The sequence below is a fragment of the Eschscholzia californica genome, unplaced genomic scaffold (genome assembly GCF_041429995.1).
Source record: "Eschscholzia californica isolate CP2 unplaced genomic scaffold, dmEscCali1.0.p SCAF_5, whole genome shotgun sequence".
NCBI lineage: Eukaryota > Viridiplantae > Streptophyta > Magnoliopsida > Ranunculales > Papaveraceae > Eschscholzia > Eschscholzia californica.
Window position 1 is genome coordinate 50,714,448 of NW_028238472.1, and position 24,301 is coordinate 50,738,748.

Consider the following 24,301-nt stretch of genomic DNA (forward strand, 5'->3'; position numbering starts at 1 on the left):
GTAGGTTCCAAGATACTTCATAGATCCTATCTGTATGATGCTTCGTAGATTGTATCTGTAAGTTCGAAAATATTTCATAGATCCTATCTGTATGATGCTTCGTAGATCGTATCAGTAAGATACTTCGTAGATTCTAACTTTTTTTGATGAGATTAGTAGATTCTAACTTATAATAGAGAACCAAAGTTGAATCTTAATTTCCAAAATAGTCTATATCAAGTTTATTTTTTAAAATTTAACTAGGTTTTTGGTTAGCCCACAGGTTGATGCTGGAAAAATAAATTACTTCTCGGCAATACAAGTTAAGCCCCATGGTTGATGCTTTTCATGGTGTTTCTTATGAAATCCATTCAATGTACTTCAACTTTAATGTCTAGTAAAGAATAATGGTGAAGGAGAGTGATAGTAGAGGTGTGCTGGTGGGGAATAGTTTGAACAAATAGATAAGGAACTTTACGCAAAAATACTAGAACGACTGCCCAATCTATACCCATCAAAAGACAGCTTCACATCAGTTCATTTGTTCGTTCTATATCGTATACGATTATAAAATATCAAAAACATATACTTACCCATCTCTCCTATCTACACACACACACACACACACACACACACACACACACATATATATCTTTATACTCCATAAACATAATTAAGATCAAAACAACCTTACTTGTAGATGATATTGTCCATTGATCTTACTTCACTAGAACTCCCATGCTGCAATCTTCAAAGAGTAGGATTGAGATCGATTCAAAACTTTCTAATTTGACTTACTTAATCTAGCAGTTGATTCCACATAGTTGAATATCTGGACCAGTCACTCTGGTAGTGAACGGATCAATCCGAACCCATAACAAAGAGAAGATCGAAGCTAAGAGAACCGACCATACCACCACAATAGTAGGTGTTCGGTTTTGACGTCCCATCAAACCTTTCAAGAAAGGGTAAAGATGAACAATCACCCAGAAAGCAAAGAACAATTTCCCGAACAGAGGTCCCCACGATTGATACCCGCTGTTTATGGCGTATGAGATACCAGCAACTACTCCAACAAGGTTTACGATGAGAAGAGTTGTGGGTGGAATTAGCAGAGTTGTCCATTTGAACAAATAGAGTTCGGCAAAATCTCCGTCTTCGTCTGATGCTTTGGAAGTAACGGTGAAATTGGTGTCGATACCAGCAAGAACTTTGAGGAGACCTTGGAATACGGCAAAGAGATGAGCTGAAACACCTCCGATAACCCAGAACTGTTCGTTTCTCCACCATTCGTCGATTCCAACTCCACTCCATCTCATTTCCAGTATTCCAGTGGCGAAGATGGACATGAAGAGAGAAAGAAACCAGATACTAGCAATGTTACTAATCTGCAACAGAAACAAATTATTGATAATCTTTAATATTTGATTTAAAATTTAGCCAATTATCCTCTCATTCGAAAATTAACCCCCAAATAATTGTGTGCAGATGCAGTAGTGGTAAGTTCATATATATGCAAAAGAAGTGCTACGGACCGAGTTATCAGTATATATGTATGATAATTGCGTCAAGTTCAGTCTTGTCATGCTTGAGTGCGGCAGTGTTTTTTCCTAAGTCAGATCTTAAATCTGACTCGGGACAGATTTCAGAATGTTTGTTTTTGTCAGATATGGATTTGGGTTGATTTTGAGTCCATTCGAGTCAGACAAGTCTGATTTAAACAACGAATTAATAAAAAAAATGCCACCTACAACTAATGATTTAGGTGGGTACCTGTGGAATGATGAACTTTCCGGTGAGCAAACAGACGGCGGGCAAAGTACAGTAGAACAAAAGAGGAATTGAAGTTATCGGGTAAATGGTGGTATTGACATATGCGAATCTCTCAAGCCATTTCAACCTTCCACCATAACCATACCATATAGGGCAATGCCGACTTAGAAGAATTTCAACAGAACCAAGAGCCCATCGGAGAACTTGGTTTAGACGATCGGAAAGATTAATAGGAGCTGATCCTTTGAAGGCTGGAGGATGAGGCATACAGTAAATTGATCTCCAACCACGGGCATGCATCTTGAATCCTGTTAGAATATCTTCTGTAACAGACCCATAAATCCATCCAATCTGCAATATCGTTCTTACCTTGTTAGATCACTAAAGGAACAAATGCAAATGATGAGAGTGAAAATAATTAACCAAAAGACATAATTAGTTTTCGGAACACCAAATTTGATGAAGTTTGAAATCGTAATAGAAAGTGAAGGGAACCTGACAATAATATAACCACATGATGCAAATAAGAGGTTATCGATTATATATTTGGGATAGAACTAGCCGTTATCTAGGCAACAGTAACTATACAAGGAAGAGTTGATAAGCGCCAACTCAGAACTCTAATCCGTGCAATATCATGCTACTTTTTTCTTGTCTATTGGCATGCTTATAATAAAAGATCCATTAAGATGGCAATGGTGTAATAAATGAAGTCAACATAAAAACCAACCTCGGTTCCCCAGTCTGATTTGTCCTCGTAACCGCAGCTGATAACATGGATAGCTTCTTTGAGAAGAACTTCTGGGGTTGCTGAGTGAGGGACACCACCATTTTCCATGAGTGTCGAAGCAACAAATACTGCTGACTGACCAAACCTTTTCTCCAGGCTCATTTGTGACATGAGCAAGGACTTCTCATCATCAAATCCAGAACCTGGTTTTTGCCACAAAAGGAAAACATCAAGTACCATGAGAAACGTCTAAAAGGAATTTAAATGGTAGTAGATAATATATTAACAAAAAAAACAGCACGATCAACTCAGGTGCTAAAAGTTGCATCTTTTGGCCCATTGTAAATGTTGAATTTACAACCAGTTCCTCGATAAACAAATGAAACTCAGAGGACTCTCTAGAAACTTCCGTATTCATTTTGTAGAGGGGGACGCATGGTGAAATTACTCAAAGAGCATATGCATCTATTTCCAAAATCCAAACATTAAGCTTTCTACTGTAGAAGTTCCAAATCGGACAATATGTGGAGAAAATATAAAATAGTTGCATGTACCTTCCACTCCCTCTTCTATATCTTCTAGATTGAATATAGGCACTGTAGAATCGACATGCTTATTTGATTTCTTCTTTTCTGCCTTCTTACTCGATTTAGAATTCTTCTTTCGCGATCCACCACAACATTTGGAGAAGAACCCTGGTTTCTTGTGCTTAGGCTTGATAGGAGGCTCATAACCATACAAAGCTGTTCTATTGAAGACACATCCTGTCCCCACATAAACAGGACCTTGGATCCCATCAAGACCTCTTAAATTGATCTGAAACCCACAAGGAACAAAGATATCAAAACTGGAAGCAAAAGACGAGCTTACTTAAACATGACAAACTAGTGTTAATGGTGCTCTCTCAGTATTGAGGTTATTAAAAATGTAAAATATGGATTAGGGGCCCCTCATATTTAGGTTAACGGGTCAAAAGCTGCAGAATTTTTTAAATCATGTGCGACGGATTTGCAGAAACAAAAGATAATGGCTGAGACACCGACACAAGTTCAGTAGTGTCTCACCCAATATTTTTGAAGGTAAAAGTGGAATCAACAAATAATTTTGAAACCAAAATAGGATAGCTTCTGGCTAGAAAGAATCTTACATCGAAGAACACAGTGTTCCTGTTGGCATAACGATCATTCCTATCAATTCCATCGAATCTTTGAGGAAATTGAACATAACAAACAGATTTCCCAAGGTTCGGATCCATCATAAAACACATAGCCTCTCGCAATGCCTTGCTGTTGTTTATGTAGTGATCACAATCAAGATTCAACATATAGAGCCCATTGGTAAGGACTGCTGACACACGAACCTATCAAAGAAAAGATATTTAGATTATTAACAAAGTATCACCAGTACAGGACGAACATTAGCCAGTGGGTATGTTGTCACTTACAAGTGCATTCATAGCACCAGCTTTTTTGTGATGTTGGAAACCTGGACGCTTTTCACGAGAGACGTACACAAGCCGTGGAAGTTCATTACCCTCACTGTCAAGTCCTCCACTATGACCCAAGAAGACCTGCAAACAATCAAGTTTACAACTTAAGCATTAAATTCAGCAACTGGAAGTAGGAAAGAAATTCGTCCAGACATGAAAATTACAAGCATATGATACGTAAATGAATATAAATATCGTTGTTACATAATTTGTGTGTATATATGTACATCATTTAAATGGGACTCTGTAAGAGGTAAATACAACCAGAAAACGTTACCTGAAACATGAACTTTAATGTGTAAGGACTACTAAGGTCTAATTAGTCATATCAAGCTCTTAAAATATAACGATGTACAGAAAAACACCAACCTGAATCATTCCTGGATGATCTCTAGTATTGTTTCCCGGCCATGGAGTGCCATCTTGCATGATCCATCCCTCATCAGGGACTTTCGTTGCTTTCGCCACGAGCCCGTTGACACGAATCTTAAACTCCTCATACTCCCTCTGCAATATAGGCCGTAAAACAGCATTATATATAATGCAACAATTGTATAGCCAGAGAGAGAGAGAGAGAGAGAGAGAGAGAGAGAGAGAGAGAGAGAGAGAGTCCAGAATCTTAACCTTCATGGCTCTCCGATCTTTGACAAATGATGGTTGAACTTTATCTTTTAAATAGTCAATCTTCTGAGCGAAGTACCACTCCGGAGCGCGGGGTTCAATGCTGTATTTCTTGCAGAAAGGAACCCATTTCCGAGCAAATTCTGAGGTTTCGGCCAAAGCTTCAAATGTCAACATAGCAGCTCCATCATCAGACACATAGCAAGAGACTTTGTCAACTGGGTAGTCAACTGCAAGAATTGACAAGACAGTGTTGGCTGTGACAAGAGGAGGCTCCTTTAAAGGGTCGACAGTACTGACAAAAATGTCCACTGCGGCAAGCTGCGATGGCTCTCCTTCTCGGTCATATCTGGTATTCCAAATTTTGCATCAGAACACTAAAGAGTGAGGAAAAAAAAACGAGACTGTCTAACACAACATTGGCAATTTGAATGTGCAAATAATGAATCCAAAATTTTCAGTGGAAAACTGGAGATAAACAATAATAGACGAATGAAGTATTTTACCTAAGAGAAAGCCTGTCAAGATATGTCTCACGGTTTATTGGAAGCCATTTAGGAAACTGATCTAATATCCATGATATTGCAAACCATATCTCACATATCACAGATATCAACCACAAAGCATAGGCGTTGCGTACAGGATTTGTTATACGGTAGTGCAAGAAAATGCAGAGAACAACAAGCCGCACAACAATAACCATCCTATATGGATTTATTCTAGAAGATGGAATAGAAACTTTTCTAGAAAGAGGCTGCCGCGCTTCATCATTCCTGTACAAAAAAGAAGTCTGTCAATGAATATAGTCCAGTGCTGCTTCGAAAATTAAGAAACATGTTAAATATCACTAGTAGGAATTTTCAGCATGTCAAAGGAATAATTCATCATTAAACAAATGATTACATTACTAACAATCAAGACAGCCAAATAATTCATTAGTATTTATATGTTGGCATGTTGCCTTCTTCTTAATGCACATGTTAAGTCGTTAAAATTTCCACTTTTAATCACAAAGTATTAATAAATTATACTATACACATAGAGTACATCTACATATCCATCTACAACCACAGTATTAATTTAACACTATGATATGCCCGCGTATATCTACAGATTCATAGATTCTCTGATAAGCAACTCATATGGTATCATAGAAGATGATAGCTGTTACCAAATAACACAGGCAATTATTAGACTTGATTAAGAAATCAAGGTAACAATAAATCAAACGAGGGAAATGTATTGGAAACTCAACAGTAAGGCATCATCCAGGAGCACGTCAGTGCTTGCATCAAAATCTCCACCTCCTCGACCTTCAGACGCAGGGTGACCAGTGCTCATAGGAACTATGTTTTTCTCTTGTTTCACCTTCCATCCATCAACTCTTTCTTTCCAAGCTACATTGCCAAATCCTTGTCCACCGAATTCCCTTACCGGATCCACGACTCTAACATTAGCTGCAAAAGTGATAACCCATCAATAGCTAGTATCAGCAATATACAAATTGAGAAGACACTGCAAATTTGTGAGAATTTTTATTCTTGGAATTAGAATGTCTTGAGTTCATACGTGATTGATTGACATCGACTGAATATGGAAGTGGATGAATTCTCTTCCCTCCACCTCCACCTCCACCAGGAGATGCCATAGAAAGACGGTCAGGAGATGCATCCGACAACTCCCCGGACACCTGCAAAAAATGAAATCTTACATAAAAATCACCATTCAAGGGTGGAACATATTATGCTCAGGTAATGAATTTTCATACCATCTGCCCATTGGTGAGCAAAGGAATATGGTTATGAGGAACTTCTTCTTTATCAAACTTAGGAGCAGCAACGTCCTCTCCTCGTCCAGTAGTCATATGCCAACTTAACATTCGCTCGGCAACCCTTTGCTTGTGTTCTTGATTCTCAGAAGCATAATTGAAATCACTTGCTAAATCATTTCCGTCTTCATCATTATCTTCATCATCACGAATCGGAGGACTTCCTAAAATGATTTCATACAGGTTAAATCAACATCTTAACATATAAAAATCAACAGAAACTAAGAGATTCAAAGTAGAATTGAAAAAACCTTTGATCCTCTTGTATCTAGTTTTGCATTGAGGACAAGACTGATTTCCATCTTTCCTCTCATACTCATAACAAGGTCTACAAACAGGAAATGCACAAACATCACATGCAACAAAAAGTTCACCATCAACAGTTCTACCAACATCATCACCACAAATCTGACAAACTTGACCTCCATGATTTTTCACAATCTTTGTCTGAATTAAAAAAATAATAATTAAACTCAATTTTAGATAATTCTGTAACCAGATCTAGTAAACAATAAACAAATAGAGTAATCCACTTCATACGAGAGTTAGAGCGAGAGAGTACTAACCGATGAATCTCCGTCGGCATCCATTGAAATTACCAAATTTCTTTGATAATCAACTAAGATTTTACAGAATTACACCTCAAAAACACATTTCACTCAAATTCTTCCGTGAAATATCCTAATTTGTGAAAAATCAAAGAGAATAACTGAAACTTGTAATGAAATTCAGAAGTAAATGTTCAATTATCTGTTATAATGAAGATCAATGGATCAGTTCATACCGAATTTAATGGCGAGATAACAGCGATGAAGGAAAAAGAAGTTCAGAAAAAGAAGAAGAATACAAAGTGACGATAGCCTCTTGTGTCTCTCGAGACACACTATCTGTTTCTCTCTCTAGTCTAGCTATTTGGTCTTAAAATATCTAAAAAGTATAGAGAGAGAGAGAGAGAGAGAGAAACGGAGGTAGAAGACGAAGAGCAGAAAGTGACATTTGAAGTGCAAGCTGTACTCAGTCCACCGACAGTAGAGAGAGAAAGTGAGAGAGAGAAGAAAGTAGGGAGAGAGAGAATGAGAGAGAAGAAACGTTTTCTTCTTCCAGAAAAATTTTCAGAAAGGAGAAAGGTTGTGCTGATGAGCTGGCATCTGGTGTGAGAAGTAAACTCTACGTTAGAAAATGGTAACTTTCCGATTCATTTTTTGGTTTTTGTGGTTTGTTTTTCAGGGAAACAACAACTATTTCCCGGGAACTAGTTTTCTGCGCGGCTAGTGATATTATCTTTTTTAACTCACTGGGGCTTCATAGTTTCAAAAAGTCTCTCTAGTGAAAAGTGTTTAACTTCTTAAGAGGAACACCACACGTTGTCTCACTACCGATGCGAGATTGTTTACAACAATTGTCTCCGCTTTTTTTGTTTTGTGATTTTCTTCTTCTCTCTTCTTCCCACCACCACCAGTCGCTGACGAACTTCGTTGGGATTATTTGTCTGCAGAAAACCAGAGTCAAACTGAAGCTTCTCTAATTTTCTAAACGAAGGGGCTCCCTCTGGCTGGAATAGAGACTAGAGAGAATAAGAGGGAGTGGTGATGGCAACCGGAAGTGGTGGTAGTGGCGTTGGAGTTGACGGTGGCGTTGGAGTTGAGGGTGGTGTGGGAGTTGATGGTGGTGGTGGGAGGGGAAGAAGAAGACTAGAAAAATATTAAAGGTAGGTCTTTGAAAGAAACAGAAGAGAACAATTTTGTTTCTACTAAAAAAATTTGTACTCCGATTTTTTTTTGCTTTCCCTGACTGTCGACCTTTTAACATTTTGTAAAGCAAAATGTAATTTGCCCTGGAAAATGGGGCCAACCACCGCTGGCGTCTGGTGCCATTTTTCTCTAGATGGTTCATCTAATGTGAGCTGACCACATCAAAATTCAGACTCTAGTTAACCTCATTTGTCAGCCCTAATAGCATTTTTCTATATTTTACTATTTTAAACCAAATATATTAAAGGCTGCTTGAAACTAGAACATAACAATACAAACATAACACGATTCTTAGTGTCTGTTACGTTCGCGCTTAAATAGTGAGGCGAGTCAGACCACTAAAAACGAATGACGCCCAAGAGGATGAACACATTCAAAGTCCTTGATTGTACATTTTTCGATCCCATAAGCCACAATTATAAAGAAAGAAACTTAAACGAACTGAGCTACAAAATAAGTTGAATAAACATCAATGTCAAACGCAACAAAAACCAACCCAAGCAAACATAGAAGGTCTCAAAAGAGTATTGAAACCCAGAGTGTCCACTTGGTTTTCCTAAAGTTTATGTAGGAGTTAAAATTAACTTTGTTAGTCTCAACTTGGGTGTGTTTGAGTATCTGAATTATGAAAATAAAATAAGCGTTTTATACGAATACATAGTCGTAATTTGTTGTACTTTTAAATTTATAAATTCGCTATATCAATACAGTGTTTGATGACAAACACCATGTAATCTTTGTTCAATGTGATTTTACGATCATATGCTTTTGTCATTGCAACATATTCAAATAAGTATGATCTGAGTTCAGACTCTGGAATTTACCAAATGTTCCTAGTGAAAAATAGAATGGCATTGGTATTATGTGTTTGAATTTTTAATATTTTATTTTATTTTTTGTTGAAGCGATATTATACTTTATTCATTAAAAAAAATACTTTATTCATTCAAAAATAGATACACTCAATGATTTATGATAAATTTTAAATAGTGTTGATTTATGACATACATTCCCTAGGGGGTACAGGTAGTGGGATCTACTTTGAAATATATTTCCTATTTTCGCATTTATTTAATTGATTTAGGTACGAGTGGACTTACTTTAATGAAAAAAATATTAGTATGATATTGTTGGTACAATGTCTTTGTCAATCATCACCTCTTTCTTACCAAACATTATTGAATAAATTTAGGGAGTGTGGAAATAGACCAGTCGACAATTAAATGAAGTCTCACATTATTATTATTACTACTTTTTTTTGTGTGATAGTTCTAAGTTGTTTTACTAGAAGACCAAGAACTTAATGGTGATAAAATTCACCTAATATTGTAGAATTATTGCACATATGACTATTTTACCTAAGAGAATTTCGCGTGTCTAAAATTCAACATCACAGATCGGTACTCAACTTGTACAAAGAGAAGAATTGTGCGAGAAAGAGATTATCAATTGGAGTCTGGCGATAGAGGAAGTGGAGTGCTAACAGTTGATTTAACGAATTACATTGATAACTCCAGTATAGATGAGTGTGCTACTACTACCTTGCACGATTGCACCTTAGATGTTGTTCGTGTTTTTTCACTCGACTTGGAAATCTAAACTTATGTTTAAATTGACTCGAATAATATTTCAAAATAAATTCGAAATATTGTTGTTGTTATTCGTGATGATTTATTTATCTGAACAATTGATTTGAGATGATTTATAATTAATTAGTTAGCAGAGTAATCAGAAATGCGAGAAAAATAAACACCGAATGTGTCGGTGGAAATTCATAGACGTGAATTTAGAATAATTCAATTTAAATAGTAATTAAATCAAGTCGTCCATTTCACATTGACCATCTTTCGGTGGCTATATTATTGTTGTTCAATTTTTAGGTGAAACGAGACACGAGAGCTTGGTGTTTGCACTAACCTTACTTTCGTCAGATGATTTTATTTGAATATACCACCATGGCAATTTCATTATCACTTCATTCGATATTTTATCCAATCAGTATTCTAGGTTTATCTCAGTCCCAATAGTATAAGAGAAAAAATGGTTTTTGCATATCATGATCCTCAAAGGCATTTCAAGACTGAGAAAGATATATACTATGGAAACTCTAAAGGAGCATTTTTTTTTGCTAATAATCAATTGCTAAAGACACCTTTTGTAAGAAAAAATGGTCTTTAAAAAGCGGTTTTAAAAGCGCGTCCCAGAAATATTAAAAACGTCTATTTTCTTCACATGTCCCTCTATAATTTATTAGAGGGAGACACCTCTAATAATTAGCTAGAGTAAGGCTAACTTTGTTGTCATTGTTTCTGCCTCTAATGCATTCATCACCATCACCACTCTAGACGTAGCTGCTTTGAATGATTCATCGTAGTTTCTTCCAACCTCAACTATTGTCTCTTTACCGTCTTTAAAAGAGGAACCCATTTCTTTTGTGTTAAGATTTTGTATTACACAGAACTGGACAACATTGTCTTTTTCCACCCTTGTCCTAGATAGATAAGAAAATAATACAATAGATAACAAAAAACTTTCGCGTGTAGACAATAAGACAAGAGACAATATTGTCTTTGCAGACTCAAAATGTGTGAAAAGACGATATACTACACCTTGTTCTATTCAAGGCCGTGGGGTGGGTTGTACATGGAAGTGTACCTCTATGGGAGATTGTTATGATTCAAATGTTTTTCGATAACTAGCAATCTTTCCTACTTACCACCTCGGGTTTAATGCACGCAAGTAGTAAGTTAAAGTGTTTTTTGTTGAAGTACATGATTATATGAATACAATATGAATATCATATATAACTGTTGTGAAACTGATTTAAAGACGCTTATAATCTTCAAAGGCCAGAGAAAAGAATGAGACCTCTGCGTAACGCTTCACCATGGTACTTAATGCACGCGTTAAGGATGTATAAGCGCCCGAGTCATTATCAGAAGCAGAGGCGACAATATTGTAATTCGTCAATGGAATGACATGACTAACTGAACACCTCGAGACTACCCTAAAGATGATTCTCTATTAATCTACTTCTATTTATACCTTTAGTAACCCAAATTAAATAAATAGTAGATTTCGACCCGACCAAATTTCAATATCGTAACCTCCAAAACTAAGGGGGGACACTACCACTCAAAGTAAGACCCATTTGCGAAGTGGGAGATTATTGGCACACAATGTCTTCCAAAAGAGTTGCTATATTGATGTTACAAAACTTACAACATTCATACCATAGATTCAAATTCTTTGGTCTTGATTATTTGTGGAAAGTTTCACGAAAATAAATTAGAAAATAATGTCTATAGGAGATAAATCTTGTTGTAATGTAGTTGTGATACTGCCAATAGATTAACTTACAGGACACAAAGAGACCGTCCTAAGAAAGTCCCATTCAACTTTCGAAAATGATCTAGCCACCGAAAATCCAGACGAGAGAAAAAACTCTAATTGCTGGTCTAGATTGATTCGTCAACTTCCTCTTGATTTGTCATCTAGATTGCGAGAAAATTTTAGCCGTTGCTTCTGGTTTTCTCTCAAATCTGTCTGGGATTTCGATAGCTGTATCAAAGTGTCAACTTTATGTCCTTACCAATAATATTCCAAAACTTTATATCGCTTTCAATCTCCACCATCCATCCATCCACCACCACCATCACCACACGACTACCACCACCCACTCAATCACAAACCATAAACATATCTTAAATTACCGGCGACAATTTGTCAAATTCCGGCGGTTGTGTCAGTCTCAACCTCTTCTACTCTCATTCACTTCCAAAAGAAAAAACCCTAGCTTTGATTTTCTTCAATGACCTCATCAATTGGAGCTGCAAATGCTGTCATTTCAAAAGATACAAATCTTCGCATTCAGAGGTTTAATGGGTTGAGAGCTTTTGGTTCAGTTCCATGGAGTAGACGCCTTCATGTTATACCTGCTTCTTCTTCTAACTCTTCTCTAATTACCGCTACTGCCACTGTGAGAATTCTCTCTCTCTCTAGAAATTCTCATTTTTTGATCATTAAAGTTTGAATCTTTTTTGGTGGATTTGGGTTTCTTATGCTTGAATTGGGAAATTTATCTGCTTTTGATTTCTAAATTTGGTAATATATTAGTTGTCCCTAATTTTTTCCCCTTTTGAATTTTGTAGTGAAAAATGCTAGAATTTTATCCATTTATGTTCAAAATCTAATTCATTATCTTATTAAGAAGTAAGAAAATTTGATTTCTAGTTGTTCATGGGAGTGTTAATATTGGATTTTTTGTATAACCTAGAAATCTGTTGAGAAAAGAAATGGGGATTTAAATGAACCCTTACCCTTAGTTTAGATTCACATGCAAAGGCAATATTATTTTGGGAATCATTTTTTGGGATTTGGACTTAGGGTTTTGTTGGAATAGTTCATAGTAGGGTTTTTTTTTTGATGAAATTGGGTGGTCTTTGTTGGTGAACATAAAAAGAAATAACCTACTTTTGGTAAAAGTGACTTTTGGTCTATCTTTTAGGTTGAATTTGGTACATGTTCTAGTTGTTGAGATAGAAGTCAGCTTAACATTACTATTTGAGATTTTCGGGTCTCCCACACGGTTTTTTGATGTTGTTGGTTTTTAATGCAAGGCTGGGCAAGCAAAATTTTTTACTTTTTTAAATAGTTAATTATTGAGTCGGTTGAATCACCTCAACTGAACCGTAACGAGCCAAACCCAACTAGATTGAACTTAATCGGCCAAAGCTTGATTGGTTAGGCTTCGGCCCAAAAATGGTCGATAACCGGCCGATGCTCACCCCTACTTGACATACCATTATTTGATTTTTGTAACTCTCAAGTTCTTCACTGATTTAGTAATTTGGATCTGATGTTTTATGCGGACTACGGTTGTGGCCCAAATTAAGATTTGGATTTTATGTATATTGATGGAACCATGTGAAAGATTTTGTAGTTAGCCACTCACATGAATTTGGCAAACGAGGACTAAAGTTACGGTTTCAACTTTTAAGCCATATGATGTACGAACCAATTTTTAGGTAGCCTACAACCGGCATGAACTTGGCAAGGAAGGGTGTTGTTTTTTTGCAGCGACTTTATAATCGCAAACATTTCTACCCGCTTTGCTAAATTCATAAGGGCTCAATGTGAATACATAGTCATTTGGGTGCTAGTAAACGAAGCAATTGACAACAAAAGAGTATTATTTATGCCTTCTAAATGGGCCTTGAATATTTCATTTATTGCGTAAGAAGCGGGGGGCCTTAAACATGGAGTTCCCGTGACTGTCTCCTATATCTGTTTGTATAAGCTTGAATATCTTGATCCGTTAAAAAAATTCCCGGAGATGTTGGTTTTGCTGATCCAGTAATGGTGGGAAAAATACGTATCTTTTTTAGTGGCTGATAGTTGCTATTTCTTCCTACAGCCTGTAAAGCCAGAGATCTCTGCCGAGCCTAAGCGTAGCAAAGTCGAAATATTCAAAGAGCATAGTAACTTCATAAGATACCCCCTAAATGAGGAGCTTTTAAGCGAAACTCCTAATATAAATGAGGCTGCGACACAACTTATCAAGTTTCATGGAAGTTATCAGCAGACTAATAGAGATGAACGTGGTTCAAAATCTTACTCGTTTATGCTACGTACAAAGAATCCTTGTGGTAAAGTCCCAAACCAGCTCTATTTGGCAATGGATGATCTTGCTGATGAGTTTGGGATTGGAACTCTTCGTCTCACTACTAGACAGACATTTCAGTTGCATGGCGTTTTGAAGAAAAATCTCAAGACTGTGATGAGTACTATTATACAAAACATGGGCTCAACCCTTGGTGCTTGCGGTGATCTGAATAGAAATGTTCTTGCTCCTGCTGCTCCATTTACAAGGAAAGACTATCTGTTTGCCCAGGAAACTGCCGATAACATTGCGGCACTTCTAACCCCTCAGTCAGGTTTCTACTATGATATGTGGGTAGATGGAGAGAAAATAATGTCAGCGGAGCCTCCAGAGGTAACAAAGGCGCGTAATGACAACTCCCATGGAACTAATTTTCCCGATTCTCCTGAGCCCATTTATGGCACACAATTCTTGCCAAGAAAGTTCAAGATTGCAGTGACTGTTCCAGGGGACAATTCGGTCGATATTTTTACAAATGATATTGGTGTTGTTGTAGTTAATGATGCAGATGGGGAACCTCAGGGATTTAACCTTTATGTAAGAACAAACATCCCTTTATATATTACTTTCAAGTTTCTAATTTTCTCGGGGTTTCATTTTTGCACTACAAATTACTTATTGCTTCACTGTGTTGTAGGTTGGAGGTGGAATGGGGAGAACACATAGGATTGAGAGTACTTTTGCTCGTCTAGGAGAACCACTTGGTTATGTACCAAAAGAGGATATTTTATATGCTGTGAAAGCAATTGTTGTAACACAGCGAGAAAATGGAAGAAGAGATGAACGGAGATACAGTAGAATGAAATATTTAATCAGCTCTTGGGGGATTCAGAAGTTCAAAAGTGTTGTTGAACAATACTACGGGAAGAAATTTAAACCTTCCCGGACGTTGCCAGAGTGGGAATTCAAGAGCTATTTGGGATGGCATGACCAGGTATGTCCACTATTGCATAAATGTATAGCTAGATCTTGAGCTTCTAATGTTTAGTCGTCAGTATTTCTGTACATCTCTTCATATTGCTGTGGGGTTCCAATTAGGTAACTGTCTTTTTGATAGCGTAAGTAACATTGATCCAGATAAGGGTTTTGGTAATTCAGAGTAATATAAGGTTTAACGAGGCATTGAGTTGAGAAACGGTCAAAACAAAACACATCTGTAAATATACCCTGTATTAGTAATTAAGTCATTATTATTATCATTTTCTATTGTTTTGGATTAATTCTCGACCATGTACTTGCAGGGTGATGGTAGATTGTTTTGTGGACTTCATGTTGATAATGGCCGCATTGGTGGAAAAATGAAAAGTACTCTAAGGGAGATAATTGAGAAGTATAATCTGAACATGCGAATCACACCTAACCAAAACCTTATCTTATGTGATGTTCGCCGTGCATGGAGGCGTCCCATAACTACAGATCTGGCACAGGCTGGACTTGTGGTAATGTCTTTTCTTCTATTACTATATTATTGTAGTCATCTCTGATATAGACTCATATCATATTTTGGTAATGCGTTTATATCAATATCAAATATAGAGAAAAACGTACCGGCAGAAATGGTCAGACTCAAATCGACCTTCAAAACCATATATCTCATATCTGTGAATCTGTGGTACTTCCTTGAACTTGATTAGTAAATCTGTTGTCCAGTTAATTCTATAGTGAAGAACAACACGAGAATGGGTTTTGGGTAATCCAAAATAAAGTGGATTTAATCCATTATAGTGATAATTGTAGCCTGAATTCCTTATGAACATTTTGGGCATCTGACACTGACGATTTCTCCATTCCTTATTTTATCTGCTGCAAGTTTGTACACTTTTCTCTTATGCTGGGTTATTGGATTAGGGTTGAAATGTCGTGTTCTATTCTTCTGCACTTGGGGCCATGTAGTCTGTTAACCATATGACAACTACAACCAAATATAGATCTCAAAATAACTATTTCATATTTTTTGCTCCTGGATAGCTACCTAGGTATGTAGATCCGCTGAATATAACTGCAATGGCATGCCCTGCATTACCAATGTGCCCACTGGCAATAACTGAAGCCGAACGGGGAATTCCTGACATCCTCAAGCGAGTTCGAGCTGTATTTGATAAGGTTAGTTATACTGAAATTTGTAGCCTTTGTGAATAACAAGTAACTTGTTTCATGTGTAGTCCGAACTTGGAAACTTCAGAAACAAATTTTCGTTTTTGAAGGTTGGCCTCAAGTACACGGAATCAGTTGTGATAAGGATAACTGGGTGCCCGAACGGTTGTGCCAGGCCTTACATGGCTGAGCTCGGACTGGTAGGCGATGGACCGAATAGCTATCAGGTACTTCAAATTAGAACCAGTGAAGCTCGAAATAATCTTTGCTTAAGGGTTCGAGAGTACAAGCTCTTAAAATGAAATTAATGTCTCAACATTAGCTTTTATTCTAATCTTTTGAAATTATTGTTACTTTTATTTCCGTTCATATCTAAAACTGGAGTAAATATGTTGTTGTTCGTATTGTGAATAGATATGGCTCGGAGGAACACCAGGTCAAACTGTGCTTGCTAGAACATTCATGAACAAGGTTAAAATTCATGACTTAGAAAAAGTTTTTGAGCCGTTATTTTACACCTGGAAACATAAAAGACAAGCACATGAATCATTCGGCGACTTCACAAACCGCACAGTAAGAGTTATCATTCTGGTCTTCCGTTGTTTATGTTTCTACTTACTAACTGAAAATGAAATAGAAAAACTTGATTTACCTCTTCTCTGGTTTACATTCAAGAATAAGTTTCCAAATCTTTGAGTTTTCTAGATTATGTGCCGTTTTTCAAATATTGGGTATTTGAGATCTTCTAACAAACCAATCGGAAATCCTTTATGTGAATGGGTTCATGTCTATGAATGACTTAAAAACATCTTTTAGGTTGCATCTCGAAATCCTTTTTTTTCTTGTGAACTTTCACACTATTGGTGTGAAACTTTAGAACTGCAATTACAGACTACACTGATATGAAATTTGTTATTTTATCCAGGGCTTTGAGAAACTTATCGAGACAGTCGAGAAATGGGACGGAATACCAGAGGCACCTGCTCGATTCAACTTGAAGCTTTTTGCAGATAAGCAAACATTTGAAGCCATGGACGAGCTCGCTAAGTTGCAGAACAAAAACGCTCACCAATTGGCTATGGACGTAATACGTAATTATGTTGCTTCTCAAGAAAATGGTAAAGAAAAATTATGAAACCCATGACCATCATTGTTATGTTTTTTTTTTGTTCATGTCTTGAATTTTATGTGAGAACCAAATCCGCGGTACTAGAGTTTTTCTTTGGTGTCAATGGCAAGGAATAATCATTTTTAGTGTCAAATGTATTTAAAGGAATTAGATCGTCGGGAATGCATTTCAGTTTCTTGGGCATATGAACAACATCTACCTGTGAAACACTCTACTTGTTTTTTTTGCAACTATCAGCAGACCGATAAGGGGAGACTAGGGTTGGCGGTAACACAAGTATCTCTCCACAATGGAGACTAGGGTTGGCGGTAACACAAGTATCTCTCCACAAGTATCTAATTGTTTAAAAAAGACGTATACGAGTTTAGTTGTGAAAAACCCAAATTAGGTTGGTGGTAACAGGAGTATCTTTCGACTCGAGACTAGGGTCTGAGTCTTACTGTTCCGAAAATACTATAGGAGTATCTCTACACCTGCCAAGTAAACCATATCACATATCACTACTGCATCGATGAACGCATTAAAATAAACTAAAATATTTTATTGATCGTGAATCAAATAAATTATTACAATAACATTTTCGTTTAAATACATCATTATTTCGTATCTGTACTAACAATATATATTAATCATCATCGTTATTTCCAAGCTATAAATAAATGTCATATCATAATAGAGAATGCTTATTATAATTATTATAGAATAGTAATTTGCTTAGTAACCATATAAGAAATGTAATAAGCCATTGAGAAGCCGATTGAGTTGTTGCTTTAGTCCTCGAGGACAAGTAGGGAAAACCTTCTCCATTTTAGTGAATTTAACATTCTCGCAAGAAGCTTTAGCTCTTTCATCTTCGTCTTCTCTCACTAGATTTATATCTTGCAATATAATTCCACGACACGGGTGCTTTTTGCTGCAATCGAATTTTATAGCCACTTCTGATGCACTCGTTCCTGTGATATTTTTATATCTTATGTTGCTTATCTGTACTGCCGAATCCTACAAAAAAATTAAAATTTGATAGAATTAGATGGATTTCGAAGATAACGGATATAAGTAGGTATCTGAAAGACTTTTGAGTCGGAATTGATAAGTACTTACTTGTTCTTTGCAAGGATCGGGTTGATCGCAATAGTTTTGGTCAATGATGATAGGATTAGCCACATTATACATTTCTATATTTTCAAAACTTATATTATTTGCACTGCCAGATCCTCCCTGCACCAACAAACAAGGACAATGATAAGTTTGGAGTTATATATAGACAAAAATATACTGTAGTAGGTCCTCTAAATTATTTCGTTTAGATTAGGTTAGAAGTTGAATTGAGGTTACTTTTCTGTGAAAATGATCTCCGTTTTGCGTAAAAGATAGACAAAATTCTCTTGGTTTGTTTACTCTTTTGTTGTAGTTGTGTTTCCTTCCTTGTCACTTTTGTTATGTACTATGTTTGAACGAAAATAAAATAAAGTAAAGAGACCCACATATCACGCATAAACCATATACATGAGACACGACACCCCATTTGTACACTTATATCCCTTAGACGAAAGAGAGGGTTGATCGGTCCCGATGGACTGAGTTCAACTCAACCTGCCAACCCTCTTCTCATGTGAGGGTGTGTATTTACAGACTGATTGTTGTTTGTACACGTAGAATCCATCATTTCGACCATCCCATCATGTGAAGGGTGTACATATACACATTGAGTGTCATGAATAACCCATCATATCGACTAATAATCACAATTAGTAATTTCTTTACATAATAATGTGTTATATATTATACCTGATAAGTCTTTATCCTAACTCCGTTTGTGGTTCCATTAAGTCTCGCTTTGTTTATTTTTACATCTGAAACATGAGCTTCAGAATTTCCAGCACCCAAACTCCCAATACTGCTCCAAATCACAAAAGTCACCGATGAAAATTAATCAAATTATTTCCTTAATCGAAGTATATGTATGCAATTTTCATAAGTAAAAATTATACATTATTAATAATTTCCAAGGTTAATTTTGAACATAGTAAAGTAGGTGAGAATTTGGTTTGGAACCTGATGCCATGACCTGGTCCACAAGTTGTGTTTACTGCCTCAACCTCTTGAGACCCATTTACTATGGAGATACAATCATCACCTATATTCAATAAAACAATAATTATTTTCAATAAAAAACAAAAATTAATTTCAATAAAATCTCATAATATTTTAACAAAATCATATCTTCACGTGATAGAGTCGGACATGGAAATTTTGTGCTATATCCTGTAAAAATCTACGACAAATTAGCTCAGGCCAATAAAACCGTAGTTCTTTTGCAAATTAAGGGTTTGGAATGGTTTAGAATTCGAGATATAACTTTGATTTTACCATCTCAAGAAAAGCTTCTTCTTTTTCTAGTCAAATTTGAAATCTGAATTAATTCGAGTCAAAATTTAGAATATTTATTTTTGTCTGATTATGAAGCTGAGTTGTTGCAAATGACCGATTTTATATTTATTTGAACAAGAAGATTCAGATTTAGACAAGTCAAAATGAGTCAGAACCATGTCAAATTCATGAAAAATGGGGATATTATATATAAATACCTGTACTGATCACACAATTGGATATCTTGATAATTTGTGTATCTGTGACATGAATCCCATCTGTGTTTGGGCTAGTTTCAGGTGCAGTTACCAATAGATTGAGAGCTTCAACATTAGTACATGTTTGGAAAGAAATATGCATTTGTTGTGCATTTTGGATCTTTATATCTTCAACCCTTAAATTATTGCAATCCTTGAATGTTATAGCCTATACAATTATGACCAACAAAAAAAAAATTAATACGAAAAATGTAAAATATCTTAATATATGGGTTAAAATGGTTACTATTATCGGAAAACAATATGATTTGAATATGTAAATTTCTTTCATTTAGTGGGATTAAAAATTGGGGCCCTTTATAAGATTTCAATTTTTTTTTCTCAAAAGTACTTATATTTGGAATGGGACATTTGACTTCTTAAAAATAATCTTCAAGCCTTAACCATTGATTGAGCTATAACTCAAGTTGTGCTATAAAACAGTTTAGAAAGTCATTATTGTTTGACAACTGATAGAAAAATTCAAGACATTAAGCCCTCTGTCACGTTGGGACCAAAACGACTGCTTTGGTTGCTTTAACCCCCACTGCCCCTGGATTGTTGATTTGCGATTTAGGATTGCTTATTTACAGGAAAAAAAATATAATATTTCATCTCAAAATCATTGGTAGAAATATGATAATATTTTTCATAAGAATTTACTTATCGAAATGCTATACTTAACGAACTATATAGTTTTCAGAAAAACTGTTTTATTTCAAAGTTTATTGTCAGAAAAAGCAATATTAGAATAACTTTTTGAGAACGTTCGTGATTGATATTATGTCTTTCTTATCTATTAATCTTTGTTTAATTACCACGCCTCTTTAACGTATGACAATTACGATAATACCCTTTAGAGACAAACAAGTAAAGATGTCCCAAAAAGTTTAGAACATACCGTGGGAGCATGTGTGCATGGCTGCATGCATGAAAATAATTATGTTAGTAATTGTCATTAACATACGAAATTAGCATCATTGTAGTATGATTGACAATCTAATCAAGTACTTACAAGAGATTTATTAGTTTTGCATGAATTGTCCCACCATATTTTACCCTTGCCGTCTATGGTTCCCTTACCTTCAACCCTAAGATTTTCTATTTTTTCAAAGATAATCCAGTGTCGACGATCTTTTTTATAGTCTGCTCGACCGCTTGAAGCTTTAATTGTTCCATCAATCTAGATATATAACACAAAGTTAGTTAGTGTTGGAGCCTTAATCCAAGTGCACACTATATATGTATCAACATATTTTAAGAGTTATGAATTCGTGTCTTAAACCTGAAACCTAAAGGTTAGAAACTCACTTGATAATCACTCTAGCTAAAAGTTGTCGACACGTACACTCATCTTATGTTCTCTTACTCCAAGCACATAATGTATGGGAAGTTTTAAAAGTGCCCCTATAAGGAAGGCACCTCGTTCGCTCACAAAATCACTATTAGTTTTGCCTTGAGGGAAGCGTGTTTAACACTTACGAGGGCACCTTTAAAACTACCCTATAGCTATACATATAAATCGTCAATCTGTGTGTTCGACTCCATGCAGGCCACAAGCACCTAATGCCCACACTGAGTTATGATCGTGCACTCAGTGTGGTGTAACAACTGAGGCGGGTTCAGTGTGTGAAATTGCAGTCGGCGGAAGGCCCAACCCTTCTGAAGTTCAAAGCACACAAAATTCCCAATTCACCTGGCCGGTCCGATTCCCACCCCTACCCCATTATATAGGGGATATATAAACATAATTCTTAATCAACTGATTAAGTGAATAATTAAGTAGAAAAGATATTCTAATTAAGAAACATCATGAATATTCAATATTGTCACCTTAAATTTAATATTAGATTTGCATGGACCCAAGAAAGTTATTGGCTTGAGAAGATACTTCTTTTTGTTTGGTACAATTAGCACATGAGCTTCTCCAGATGAGCAAACCTTCTTCCAAGCTTTCTTAAATGCCTGCAAAATTAACCAATTTTAATAATATTCTAATTATTAATACACAATTTTATAACTTTGATATCTTTTTGTTCAATCCCATTGAACCATCAAAGTATGAAAATCCTAGATGAATATGATTCAAATGAAGAAATTTTCATCTCCATAAACTCGATAAATATTCTAAAAATTGGGGAATTTTATATGTTTCTAACTTCTATATTATTAGTATTTCATTAGAAAAAGATAAACTTGTTTTTAACTAGACTGGTAAATTAAAACCATCTGAATAAATTTCAGTAATAACACTACGTACGATAATTTCACCAGTTAAAATTGCTATCTGAACTAGTGATAGACCAAAATATATGTATATAATATCTGTTTTTCTAATAAAAAACACATACATAAGCGAGAGAGATATGAAAAAAATATATTCTTTACCCACCTTTTAGCTCTAAAAACTTATAAGTAAACAAAGATAATATATATAGGTACCTTAGAGTCATCTTTACCACCACCTATAGCTCCAAAATCATCAACACTTATTTCTCCTTTAGATGAGATTATTGCATTAGTAGTTGTAGTTTTAGGAGCACCCATTTTATCAAAGCCATGAAACCCCACTATGTGAATAAGTAATAGTAGGAGTATTAGATGTTTTTGTAGACCCATATTAAGAATACTAATTGTTTTCCTCAACCTCAAACTGGGTTTGTATATGAATAGGATGATAGCCTTAGCTTTATATTTATACATAGAAAACAAGTAGGTTGATTAGTACAAGAAATTTAGAGAGATCCAGAGAGAGAAAGAGGTTGCCAAGAAACTCTTCCTTCTAATCATCATGCTCATGACACTAAGAGGCTAAGAGTCATGATATGTCCAATATCACCATCAATTGCATGCATGACTATGTGTACATGTATGATGTCATGAATGTATTATTTAGGGAGTGTTTGGAAAATGAGTTAGGAATTGTGGCACTCATTTACAGGATTAGTGGCTACTAATGAAGAGAAAAAAAGTGAGTAAAATTAAGTGATTATGCATGATTACAGTCTTAACTTTCCGTCTAAAAATTGTTTTTAGAAAATTAGGGTTACTCACATATCCAAATAATGTATTTGGAGGACAATGAGGTATGGGGGATATGAAATCAAATTCATATCTTTTTTTGTTTGTGACATTGAATGAAAGAAGGATTCTTTATGTTTGTGAATTCCTTGTCTGAAAGGATGTGTGATTTGTTAGGCCGCCAAACTATGTCTTATACATATCACTCCTTTTCCCTCTGGGTAGAAAAGAGTTCATGGTTTGTACATTAAGGAACCGTTCCCCGGGTGGATGACTTACGTCATTTATTGTCGATTAGGGTAAATAATGTTGTTAAATTCACGATTATGTGATAATTCAAATAGAAAATTGAAATAGGTGACACGATAATTTAATGTGGTTCAGTCGAATAATTATGTCCGACATTCACATAGAAATCAATAATGAATTTATTAATAGTTACCACAATTGTGGGTTTGATTCGTTATAATTGTGGGTTTGATTCGTTACATTGGGTGGGTTTGATTTGTTACATTGGTTAGACATAACTCAATGAAAAAACTATAAGGTCATGTTTGGAGCACGGGAATGAAATGTGATTCTTGGGAATTGCATTCTCATAACGCGATTCTTGAGAATTAGATCATTCATTTTGATGTTTGGTTTGATCAGGAATGGGAATTCGATTCCCATAGATTCCTAACTTGGTGTTTGGTTTGTGTAGGAATCGGAATTATGATTTTTTGTAAAAGTTCTATTATATCTTTAAACTACATAAAGAAAACTTCAACTGTTATATATTTTGATCGGTATTATCTATTCAAATTTGTAGATATGAAATAGTAACGTGATACACCAATTTTAAGTAATATTTAAAAATTTAATAAATAAAGGTCTCAACTAAAACCTTTTCGTTTTAAACATTACGAAATCGATTGGAATGAAAAAAAACAATAGAAAAGGAAGAAAACTAGAGAGAGGAAGAGAGAGCGAGAAAAATAATTGCTATGGTGGTGGCTAACCATAGGTGTTTAATTTTTTTAGTTGTGATATTATGTGGAGGACGATTTTAATAATAGTCATTCTAATATTTTATTAAGGATAATTTGGTCTATAAATATCAAAACAAAGCATTCCTGGAAATGGGAATCACAAACCCACCCCCTCCTTGGGTTTGCTATTACCCCATCCCTGGGAATACGATTCCCCCTGCATTCCCGCGAGTCAAACAATAATCCGGATTGTGATTCCTAGGAATCACATTTCATTCCCACACGATTCCCGTACGCCATAAGAGATCAACTCATATTTATAGATTAAATTACGATTTCCTAGTTTCCTAATATTCTTTGTTAATCAAAGAAACAAGATAATATATATCTAATAATAATATTACATAATTACAAGAAATATCTTAAACATATGAACTTAATCTTTTAGATCTTCATCATATATCTATGAATATCTTAAAATATCTTTGCACTTTTATTAGTTGTCGGATTTCCTATCTCGATCACTGTCCCATAGGTGTCTCAATAAGCCATCTCAATACAATTCTGAAAACAAATGACCATGGGAGAGTATGGGAGAGGTGGACACATCTCCCAATTCCCAAATC

The 24,301-nt window shown here is 35.5% G+C and overlaps 3 protein-coding genes across 3 annotated transcripts; 1 reads left to right on the forward strand and 2 right to left on the reverse strand.

Moving 5' to 3' along the window:
• Positions 1–464: 464 nt before the first annotated feature.
• On the reverse strand, positions 465–7,594 carry LOC147540292 (cellulose synthase A catalytic subunit 3 [UDP-forming]). Its single transcript, XM_086639845.1, has 15 exons — positions 7,205–7,594; positions 6,987–7,101; positions 6,672–6,867; positions 6,361–6,584; positions 6,162–6,282; positions 5,848–6,049; positions 5,099–5,365; positions 4,596–4,941; positions 4,341–4,478; positions 3,927–4,052; positions 3,630–3,842; positions 3,037–3,298; positions 2,483–2,685; positions 1,753–2,103; positions 465–1,367 (listed from the first exon to the last, which is right to left on the reverse strand). Exons 2-15 carry the CDS (start codon positions 7,008–7,010, stop codon positions 783–785), a joined length of 3,258 nt encoding a protein of 1,085 aa, XP_086495971.1. The 5' UTR covers positions 7,011–7,101; positions 7,205–7,594; the 3' UTR covers positions 465–782.
• A 3,806-nt stretch (positions 7,595–11,400) lies between these two features.
• On the forward strand, positions 11,401–17,239 carry LOC147540293 (sulfite reductase [ferredoxin], chloroplastic-like). Its single transcript, XM_086639846.1, has 8 exons — positions 11,401–12,150; positions 13,588–14,370; positions 14,471–14,767; positions 15,075–15,272; positions 15,802–15,936; positions 16,038–16,154; positions 16,342–16,500; positions 16,853–17,239. Exons 1-8 carry the CDS (start codon positions 11,983–11,985, stop codon positions 17,060–17,062), a joined length of 2,067 nt encoding a protein of 688 aa, XP_086495972.1. The 5' UTR covers positions 11,401–11,982; the 3' UTR covers positions 17,063–17,239.
• A 337-nt stretch (positions 17,240–17,576) lies between these two features.
• Positions 17,577–22,350, reverse strand: LOC147540294 (polygalacturonase-like). The gene is made up of 9 exons (XM_086639847.1): positions 22,126–22,350; positions 21,517–21,648; positions 20,699–20,866; positions 20,585–20,605; positions 19,645–19,852; positions 19,112–19,193; positions 18,845–18,953; positions 18,158–18,274; positions 17,577–18,055 (listed from the first exon to the last, which is right to left on the reverse strand). The coding sequence occupies exons 1-9, from the start codon at positions 22,300–22,302 to the stop codon at positions 17,771–17,773; spliced, it is 1,299 nt and encodes a 432-aa protein (XP_086495973.1). The 5' UTR covers positions 22,303–22,350; the 3' UTR covers positions 17,577–17,770.
• Between the last annotated feature and the right edge of the window lie 1,951 nt (positions 22,351–24,301).

Bases quoted from the DNA above. Each gene is read 5' to 3' on its own strand.
- LOC147540292 (XM_086639845.1), bottom strand. From the start codon at position 7,010: ATGGATGCCGACGGAGATTCATCG. The intron at 5,366-5,847 runs GTTGAGTTTCCA...TTTTTTGTACAG, and splicing joins CTCCTGGATGATGCCTTACT to GAATGATGAAGCGCGGCAGC. The intron at 2,104-2,482 runs GTTGGTTTTTAT...ACGATATTGCAG, and splicing joins AATCAGACTGGGGAACCGAG to ATTGGATGGATTTATGGGTC.
- LOC147540293 (XM_086639846.1), top strand. From the start codon at position 11,983: ATGACCTCATCAATTGGAGCTGCAAATGCTGTCATTTCAAAAGATACA. The intron at 15,937-16,037 runs GTTAGTTATACT...TCGTTTTTGAAG, and splicing joins TTCGAGCTGTATTTGATAAG to GTTGGCCTCAAGTACACGGA. The intron at 16,155-16,341 runs GTACTTCAAATT...TATTGTGAATAG, and splicing joins ATGGACCGAATAGCTATCAG to ATATGGCTCGGAGGAACACC.
- LOC147540294 (XM_086639847.1), bottom strand. From the start codon at position 22,302: ATGGGTCTACAAAAACATCTAATACTCCTACTATTACTTATTCACATA. The intron at 21,649-22,125 runs GTACCTATATAT...TTAATTTTGCAG, and splicing joins GTGGTAAAGATGACTCTAAG to GCATTTAAGAAAGCTTGGAA. The intron at 18,954-19,111 runs GTTCCAAACCAA...GATTTGGAGCAG, and splicing joins GGACCAGGTCATGGCATCAG to TATTGGGAGTTTGGGTGCTG.